General features: G+C 34.5%; 1 protein-coding gene across 1 annotated transcript in view; it reads right to left on the reverse strand.

The window, feature by feature from the left end:
- Positions 1-6,658, reverse strand: part of PDE11A (phosphodiesterase 11A) — a 63,142-nt gene extending 56,484 nt beyond the window's left edge. Inside the window, exons 1-4 of the mRNA XM_008946438.1 lie at positions 6,509-6,658; positions 4,881-4,956; positions 3,345-3,412; positions 2,878-2,970 (exon numbers count right to left, since the gene is read on the reverse strand). Of these exons, the coding sequence (XP_008944686.1) occupies positions 2,878-2,970; positions 3,345-3,412; positions 4,881-4,956; positions 6,509-6,658 (387 nt within the window). The remainder of the gene's footprint in view (positions 1-2,877; positions 2,971-3,344; positions 3,413-4,880; positions 4,957-6,508) is intronic.
- Between the last annotated feature and the right edge of the window lie 3,968 nt (positions 6,659-10,626).

Below are 10,626 nucleotides of genomic sequence, written 5' to 3' on the forward strand. Positions count from 1 at the left end.
TATGCATACACTTACATGGAATGCATAAGGAGTATCCTTACATGATGATACTAACACCCAGCAAGCACTCCAGAAGGTGCAAGAGCCATCCTGTGTACTGGACCCACCAAAGTCTGTGCCTGGGACAAGGCGCTGGTCCATGAGGGAACTCACAGGGCCAGAACACCCCTAGTGAGGACAGGTCCTCCTCACCACAGAGCACACCTGATTATGTGCTAAAGCTTTGATATATATTTCTCATTTTGAAACTTTTTTCATCTATGAGTGACTCTGTTACTCATACAAATACCTATACTCTATCTCAAACGCTCTTGGCTTGCAATACCTTGTGGCAGTAAGTCCCAAGATGTATTTACTCATATCAGTTTTAGAGGTGCCATCTTTTACAGTAACAGGAAATCATTCCTGCACTATAACAGATTAAATAACAAACACCAATTCACTTGTTCTGTCCCATGTTTTACTTTCTATTAACTATACATCATGTCCTTCCTCAGAACCTATTTTTCTGTCCAATTGTACTGTAGGTTCTCTCAGAAATCTATAAAATTAGTAAAATTGTCTTCTGCTATGACAGAATATATGCAATACCAGAATTCTCAGCAAGCTTCTCCTTTCTGCATTTATTATATCCCTATAGATTTTTACAGTTGTCCCTAACATTGATTATTTTAATCTTTTAATAATTTTCAATTTTTTTCATTCTTAATATATAAAACAGTATTTGGCCTGGTTTTGAATCATATGGTATCCTACTGTCAAACTCTGCCCATAATTTATTTACATTTTGGTCTTCTGTTTATTAGTGAATCTTATGAGAATTCTATATAAAAAAACAGTATCTGTATATCTAGATAAGAATCTTATTAGGGTATATATAAAATTGATTTATTTTACATCTGATATCAATGTCATTTTCAAATGCCACTCATTGCCATCCTAGCTAAATACATAAACACTAATAAAATGTTCTGTTACTGAAAAACAGATTCACAGTCCTTCAGCATATGCCATTCTTTTGTTCGGTACTTTTCTGCTGTATCTTCATTCACCTTACACAAATATTAAGAGTTGTTGCTCTTCTATAGAAAGAGTTACTCTTCACTGAAGCACAGTGGCCATTTATGAAACCTACTATCTACATTCAAGCTATATAGCTACTAGTCTTTTATAGACTAAAAAAAAAAAAGAAGCTGTATTTTAAATCAATAAATTCAAATTTCCTTGATTTCAGTAGTAAGTAAGAAACTTCTATGTTAACTTTCACTCCTGCGCTTCTGAGTGTGATATCTGGCACTGCTTGTTTTTCTTGCCAGGAAGAGTACTCATTCTAAGGTGTTATTTTTCATGAGTATCTGGGGCATATGACAGTTTATGGTAATTCATGGCCGTGATATCTAAAGAATAAGGAGTCTTACAGGAGAACTGAAAAGGAAAGTTTTAAACTTTTCCTCCTAAGTGAATGCATTATACAGCATTAATAAAAAGCATCACTTATGCTTAGAGCGTTTTCTAATGTATACAGTCCTATTGACTTCAAAAAGCCTTAACATGCCTACATGCTTTCCAGGAAAGATTCCCAATACATAGATAAATATCTCTAATACTAAAGAAAAAAAAAATTATGCCATCATCATAGCAATACAATTTGTTTTGGTGTTTAACAGAGAGAAATTCATATCCCACCAAGGCCAATGCTATTTCTATGGTTCTTATTGTAACGGTGGGTATTGTACATACTCAAACGAGTTACACAGTTAAAAGGTACACACATCAAGGACAGCTATATAATTTTCTTCTCATCACATATAAAATTTAAAATAATACTGAAATCGTAATGTCGTTAACATTTCATTGGAGGAATGCTTCAAGATTAATCAGCCTTGCATAATGCTTTTTACAAGATTTATTTCAAAACACTCTTAATTATTGTTTCAGTAGGAATAACATAAAGCTATCCTCAAAATTCCAAGCTTTGTTCTCACCAAGACTGTTTTTAATGATTACGTTTAAAATTTCCAGAATATAATGTAGTGTTTTATTGTTGAATCAGGTCACAGAAATTTAAATAACAATTTTTTTAAACATTCTTATTTTAGAGTTTGTTTTACAGGAGCTGATAGATTTCATTGTTCATGATTTGGGGGGGAGTAGAGAAAGGAGGAGAGGGACAGAAATAGGCAAAGAAATCCTTACAAAGGCAGTGAGCAAAAACAAGAGAAAGCTTTCCATTCCTTCAGCTATTCTACATGGGTTTTATAGAAAAATGTGACATGTTGGAATGCCAGGATCTTGCATTATGTATTGGCTTGGACCCAAAGCAGAGCTCTTACTGAATTCCCAGTGATTCTGCTTTGACTTTATTCTAGCAAAACATGTATCTGGTGAGGGTTCCATAGATGTTGCTTTTCATACTAAAAAACTCTATGATGGTGAACACTTTTTTCAAACTTTGTCCTGTTCACAGTATGCTTTACTTACACTTTATAGCACTAGAAGAACAAGCTATCTAAAATACCAAATTCTAAGGAATTCTCAGTTACTAACGGATAGCAAAATACATATAACACCTAGATTAATTCCTACACTTGCATCTCTATAGGAAATTAGATTCTCCTTCATCACTCTCCCTCCTTCTAAGGCAAAAAACAGGCATCAAATGAGATATCCAGGTTCAAAATTACTTTCACTGTTCATGAGCTCCACAGTTAAGTATACCCTTCAGCATTACCTTAATAAGACAACAGTCTGAGGTGCACAGAGGTAGATATAGAAAACTATGCCAACCACAATAAATTTAGAAGTGGTAGGTGCTGACATAGTGGTTACACGTAACACTTATGAGCAAGAAAAGGTTTCATTAAGTTGTACACATACGTCAAGAGCCACAGACTGTTTTGCCCAGGATTTCTTCACTTGGTCATACATAATTGTGTTGTTGATGCCCAGGCCACAAAAAATAACAAAAGCCTAAAATAAAATAGATTAAAAAGAAAAGAAAGTAAATGATAAGTCAATTATAATACATACACAAAGATGAATGCTAGCTTAATCATGAAAAGGGATTGCATGGAAATATGAGGAATAATCATGCTTATACAGGTTACCTTGAGATTGTAGGTAAGTCACTGGCCTCAATAAGATGAGAAAGATTAGATGCAATAAAATTGTTTTAGTTAGGATCCAACCTTAAGTGAAGAGTTCTAAGAATTAATGTCAAACCACAAATACAGACAATATATTCTCTGTCCCTCCCTAGAGTAGCCTGCAGCAGCATTATCCAAAAATAACAAATTCTGCTAAAAAAGAGGTTTCTTATTGCTATAAAACTGAATGCCTCTTACTTCAAATAGGCGCTGGTCAGCATCATCAAAGGGTTTCCCATCAAGCCTGTTCAACACTTGAGCTACCCCTTTAGAAAGAGTTAATATGAATTATAATCTTCATTTATTAATTCACAATGTAGAACATTTTATTTGTTGGCAACATTTAAAATATATCTTTTGAACTGAAAAGCAAAACTGCAGATACTTATTCTGAAAATCATTAACGAGACATAAACATGCAAAAGTCTGATTGTTGGGACACCAGGACTCAGTTTATTACTTACAGCTGTTACTCTTTACTCTCCAAGTATAATATTGCAAATCTAAGTTGCTCACAATGCTTTTCACAAAAAGTTAAAGAGCAATTTGGGAAAGAACTCGAGTGCTTTGCTGACAGCAATCATGTAAAGTTGTCCTAGCAATTTGGAGCTACTATTACAGTTTGCTGAGTCAGTACCTGCATCCTTAAAATCTTAGTTGGCTTAACATCACCTGGGTATGTAAGCTGTTTTGTTTTTTTTTTTTCATGATTGGTCCATAAATTTATTGAACCAATGAAAAAAATTATTTCCTTAAAGCACTTGAAAAAGAAAAAGTGCTCAAAGCCCTTGGCTCTAGCTGAACTAATACTGAGTTCTACTGCAACAAACCACTTCTATTTAATTTATCTACAATAGGCCCTTAGGAAAATACTGTAAGAGCTGTCAGCAGTCAAGGTTTCAGTTTCTTTCTACTTTAAGGTAATACACACTTCACAACAAACAATGAGCCACATTTTGAAAACACTCAATTCCCACATCACCTCTGCTGAATAAACTCAAAGATCCTGATCCTTCGTGGCACCAAGTGCCTTCAGCAATGTGCTACATGATCTCAGCTCTCACTGACAGCCACAATAGACAGGGATATAAGCCTTGCCCTAATGATTTAAACTTCTATTGCTTTGCCTGCAATTCTTCTGTGGAAAGTTAACAGAGGAATCTGGCACTGTTACTTACAAACAGCACTCTTTGTGCCAAAAGCAGGTCATAACGCAGGGCAAATTGCAGGTGTATCATAGCTGGGTAGCACCCAATCAAACAAGCAATAAAACCCTGTCACGTCGTGATCCAGAACACACGACTGACACAGGCAGCTCCAACGGCTGCCACAGGCTCTCTGGTAAGTCTTCCCTGACTGTGTAGTTTATCATTAAAGAGGGAAATGGCCACTTTGCTTGTCCGAGTTGTGTGAAAAAAAAAAAGGCGACTCAAGAAATGTATCACAGCATATCCAAATAGTTTTCACTAATATTGTTCGAATTTCTGTTTTCAACTCATTACTCAAGTTTCAATACAATATATAAATTAACAGTGACACAATGGTAAATATTAAAAAATCCATACAGTATCCAAGTCAAAACATCTATTCTTGGATACTCAGCATGCATCCTAGGTACTCTAACTTCTTAACAATATTCAGCTGGGAAAAAGAAGAAAAAGGAACATAGAATTAAAAAGACAGAATTAAATTTACATTAGGACAAATACAATGTAGCTATAATGAAGGTCTTACCAATTATTTGGTGGTTGCTATTCCATATAGGAACACATAGAACAGACCTTATGTGAAAGCCAGAAATCTGGTCAGCCTAAAACATAGAAATGAGAACTTCCATTAGCAGCAGGTTCCATTTGCAGCCTTCTACATTCTAGTAACAGAAACATGAAGGAGTAAGTTTACATCTACAGATGTTATTCCATATAGATAAGCTCTCTTTCAGAAAAAAATTCTGCTGAAACTTCACTCACAGTAAGATTAACCAAAAATCATAAGAGTTATTCTAAAAATTGCCAAAGAAAATACAAACTTTGCCATCTTTGCCACAGAAAGCTTACACTATATGACTTTGATTTGGAATTAAAGACAAACTGCAACTGAGGGAATGTCCTGACAATTCCTGGATTACTTACACTGGTGGATTAGTAGAGACAACCTCTACCAAATAAATATGCCTTAGAGCATATTTAACTTCCCAGTTGCCAAACTGATATTTTATTTAGTAAAGCATCTCTAACATGGAGTTTACAGGAAACCCACATTTTCAGAAGAAAGGCAAGAGTAAGTAGGGAATTATGCAAAGTGAAAGTTAAGAAGAAGAAGGATAGGGTCAAACCCAAGATTTGATATTTACTATGTAGGTTTAATTGGTCCTGTAGCTCTGAAGAGAATTTTCTCCCTCATTTAATGCTTTCCACCTAAGGTAGTATAAAACTTTACGATTTTTTATAAGTCTCACTGATTCTTTTCTACAGTTTATAAGCTTTATTCTTTAGGGTCATTGTCACAAAATCTGAAGAAAAGAAAATATTTTTTCAAAAGATACTAGAGAATAGGATGAGCCCACTCACAAGAGATCAGATGTTCTCTTACTAAAATTGCCAGTGGTACAGGCAATCTGTAATAGAAGAGGCCAGCAATAATTCATATACTGGAGGCAGGATAGGATCACTATGATCTAGCTATCAAGAGATATAACTCAGGTTTTAACTAGAGTACTGCTTATTTGCCCATGCTAAGAATTCATCAGTGAAATCATCACCTAAAATCCATGGGAGTGGGGGAACAATTACCTCAGATGTATAACTTAAAATGAACTTTGGCATTAAATTCTTGGTGAATGAATTGAAAACTGAGCATGTATGTATGTTTGATTTTATCTAAGTCATAAGGCACAGTATGTTCCTCTTACTATGCTTGACTGTCTGTAGAAACAATTGTAATAACTGAATTTAAGAGTTAAATTTTCATAGGAACCCACCAATCCCAGTCACTGCGACAGCTAACAACAGCGGCTCTGCTAACACTGAGCACCAACAGTGGAATCTTCAGCAATAAAAAGTCAGTTTGCAGAAGTATCAAAGCACTTGGTAGAGGAAGGTGTCACTTATAAATGGAAGAAAAATTAATAATGAACTGGCTTAATAATTACCTAAAGTCATACACTAATTCAGTTACCTATGTTTACTGTATAAAGTCATGCCAAAGCCAGCAGACCAGAAGGAGGGCATACTGGATAGAAAAAATAAATTTAAAAAATATTAATCTATTTTACAGCCACTTGACTCTAACGACAAAATTGTGTTATATTAGTTGCAATGCCAAAATTATGATGCATATTTACATTTCTAAAAATGTCTTACTTCAGCGTCAAAGCGAGGATCCTGATAGGCATCACTGATGTTCACGGGGAGACCCGTGGAAGCTACGAGTTCAGCAATGCTGTTATTTACTAACCAGTCAGAATAAGCTGATGATTTCTCCATGCTGTCTTTGAAACTATCAAAAGGCATAGCAAGGGAAGAAAAGAATACAGTCAACATTGCTTGGAAGTCCAGCATGTCTTTCAAGCAAATATTCATAGGAACAACATAATCATTCACAGTTATTAATGTTTACATTATCTATGGAACAATAATTTGCTATTCATTGAAATGGTACATCAAAACTTCTCTCCTTTGCACATATCTTTCTGTTGAAAGTAGCACTGCTCTCCCAAGTCAAGTAAATACAGCAGTTAACACTGAAATGCATTTAGATATTAATCAAGAGTGGGATTATGTTCCAAGTTTCAGTAGGATACAGGCCTGCTCATCAAAATCAACAAGTTTTAAATAATATTTTCTGTAGAGCTACCTAAAGTGTATAATTTTAAGATTTTAATCTTTCAAATTAGTCTAATAAATTGAGATGTTTAAAATTAATGCTTCCAATAATTTTCCTGTCAAGTGAAATGCTTTTTTTTTTTTTTTATATTTTACTTTATTCTGAAATGCCGGACCTGAACAGCTGAAGAATGGATCACGAAGTAAGTCTTCAAGTCAATAATGTAAATGTGCTGTGGCAGGTGGATTCAAGTAGACATACAATACATTAAGGTTTCCATTTTTTTTTCTTGCTGAGCTTCTGCTGCAGCTACTGAGGAGCTAGAGAGCTGTCAGTAAATGAGCATAAGCCACTAGAATTATGGGCTCAACTCACCACACTCCACTGCAGCTTCTCCACAAAACTCAATAACTACACAGGCCTTAAAATCCTAACCTTAAAACTAATCTAAACAGCAGGAAAGTTCTCATTGCCTTACTGCAGACAAGTTTTTGACACTGAATGAATGAATGCATGTTGTCTTAGCTTTGAGAAGAAAATCGATCAATTGTAAACACCTGAGAAACATTACTTAGGAAAAAGTGACTCTGAGCAGCCATAGAGAAGATGACAATAGCTTGAAGCTTCAAAGTAATACACAAGAATGAAAGAAGGATGCATAGTAAAGTGCTTGAAAGACTTAATCAAAGTGAGAGGATTGATTTTTGTTGACTGCATTGATTTTCTGGAGACTAATTCAACTAAGTCACTTATTTGCAAGAAAACTCAATATTCTTAAAAGACTATAAAGATAATAATAATGATTTACACAAATCAAAGCATATCAACTTTCATTTGGGATAAGAATATTGAGTGACTGTAATAAATGCTATATGTATACTTTGACTGGAACCTTTACAGAAATACAATAGGTTTTGAGATAAGTAAAAAATTCAAGTTTGCAATTTAAAATTTATTTCTGAACATCAATACTTGAGAAGCCAAAAAGTCTTTCAGGATAAGAATCGAATTTCAAATACACAGCTCCCAGTTCAGACCTTAAAAATCTAGATGGTATTATCATTATAATATAGGACACTTTAAATCAGGACTGTATTATGGGTATCAAGAATTTTAAGCAGCAAATGAATTCAAGTAAAAGGAACACAATATAATTAAGAAAAAAGTTTTAGAAGTATATTCTACTGTGTTGTCCCCATTCCTACCAATTGCTTTAGAACTACACTCTGGAAGAGAGGCACTCAATTTTCACTAGGAGAAAATATCAATGATTAATTCTCATGCAAATCACAGCCAGCTGGCTCTGCCTCCATCCTCAGCAACCTAGAACACTCAGAAGTTACTCTAAAAATCTAAATTTACTTTAAATTTAGGAGATTTGACAAACCTGTATTTCAACAACAAAATGGCAAACATGAGAGCACCAGTGTGCCACTACAGATAATAAAGAAACCTGATCATGGTGTGTGCTGGAAAACTGCAAAATGAACAGATAAAAGCAAGCATGGCCTTTCAAGGTATTTCTTTACAACCAACAGTAAAGAAAAAAAAGATATGAGTACTCGTTACAACATTTAGGGACTAAACAGGTAAACTCCTATTAGCCAGATGTAAGAGGGCAAAAGAAAATCTGATTTCTTCTAAAACTGTGTAAGAAGGTATGTTAGGACATGAAAAGTTACATTGTCCTTGGAGCTTCTCTCCGCTTTCAGATAAAGCTTACAGGTAGAACTATCCTGAGCCTATAATCTCTTTGGATTTCCATGAAAATTTAAAAGAAATAATATTTCTCTTCATCTCAAATGAAGAAACTCTTCTTGCCATTTTCTTCCACATGGAGCATTTCATGACTTTACATCAGTTACAGCTGCAGAATGTAGAATTAAAAGGGCAAAACTCACTAGAAAAATGCTCAAATGTTAAGGGCTCAGTGCATTGTTCTGTATCCTAAATAACCTTTATTTTTGCACTATAGTGCCAATAATTCAAACTGTGCCTGTGCGAGATCCAAATGTGACATCAGATCTGCCAGTCTAATCGTGGTCTTTATAAAACCAACTTCACTCTCCAATGGATGAAAAACGAAGGAAAAAGCAATAAATCTTTATATTAAAATGCACACTACAAACCTTATACAGACTAGCTACCAGACTGCATGTGTTTATTCATGTCACAGACTAAAATTAAAATAATCTTGACTTGACTACATGCAGAGCAGGCTACTACAAATTGCTTTTTTGTAACATGCTAACATAACTATGGTAACAAGAAATGATCCATCTCAGTTATCTTGACACCATTCTACATTGTTTTGACTAATTTGGCTACAGATCAAGTTTGAGAAAAACAAGAATAATAACGACATCCCTTGATTCGTACTCCTGTTCCCGAACAAGAGGAATGTATTTTCACTAGTTTGATGGACCTAGGAGAAACCAACTGCTACTCTGAAACTCTTCGTCAAAAGCAGTAACTTGTGATACCCAGATGAATCCACAGATTCTTTATTAATATGTAAATCTTCCTAGTTTTTATCACTTGTTTTCCTTTTCCATTTGTCTCACCATTTCCATCTCTCAACTAGTGAGAAAGGCATGGAAGAGATCTAGCTTCTACTCGGCTTTTTGTGTGTCCCTGTCTTTGCTGTCAGCTTGCATCTGTTAAAAATAACACAGCATTTTTGTAATGCTGTGAAAGCAATCCATGAAAAGCATTAAGAATTATGACCTGTCGTAATCTGTAGTATCATGTGCACATCCACCATAATGAAATGGTAGCTTCTTTACCAGACTGGAGGTGAAGAAATAACACATGAAAGAAGGCAAATTACCCAAAATAATATTTTAGAAAACTGCTTAAAGGGCTTAAATATGGCAAAGCATGACGTAATCTTCAAGTTTGCTAAGATAGCCAGTTGGACAGAAGGCCAGGTTTATCATTATGGCAGCTATTTGATATAAAAGATTCTAATTCAGAGTCAGTATGAATTGATTTGCATAAAATGTGTATGATAATCACTGCGTTCAGGCCCTGAAAAATGGCAGAAACCTTCTCACAATAGCCATGAATCTTCATCCAATTATTTGGTATGTAGAACATCCTATGTGAACTGTTACTAGCTCTGATATCTTGTAGGAATTAATATAGTAACCCCACATGGGCAAAAAGCTCTTCTATTACTACTTACAATTAGCCCTTTAACAACTTAAATGCAGATCCTACTAATCAAAACATATAGTTCTATTTTGACTGGTCTGTTAATCAGAATTTAGTCACAGGAACAAAATCTCTAGGAAATAAATGTTCTCTGAGGTTCTTAGGCTTTCCAGCTTGATGACAGGAGCAGAAACAAAATTTTACTGGAAAACTTGCAGAATGCCTCTTTATAGTTGTTTTGGAAGCGATCAACAATCTAATTTTTTTTTTAAATTTTTACTTCAGTATTAACTAAGCAAAACAACATTTGTGTGTTCTGCATGAGTTCAACAATAAAAAGTCATCAGCTACTCTCTGGTTTCTTCTCTGAGACACTGATACAATGTTAACGCATATATATATTTACATATATATGTAAAACTCTATATATAGACTATATTTATGATACATATAGGTTATTATATAGATAATATGTTATTTTCCATATTATTTAGGTAAT

Source organism: Merops nubicus, unplaced genomic scaffold (genome assembly GCF_000691845.1).
Source record: "Merops nubicus isolate BGI_N331 unplaced genomic scaffold, ASM69184v1 scaffold51518, whole genome shotgun sequence".
Classification (NCBI taxonomy): domain Eukaryota; kingdom Metazoa; phylum Chordata; class Aves; order Coraciiformes; family Meropidae; genus Merops; species Merops nubicus.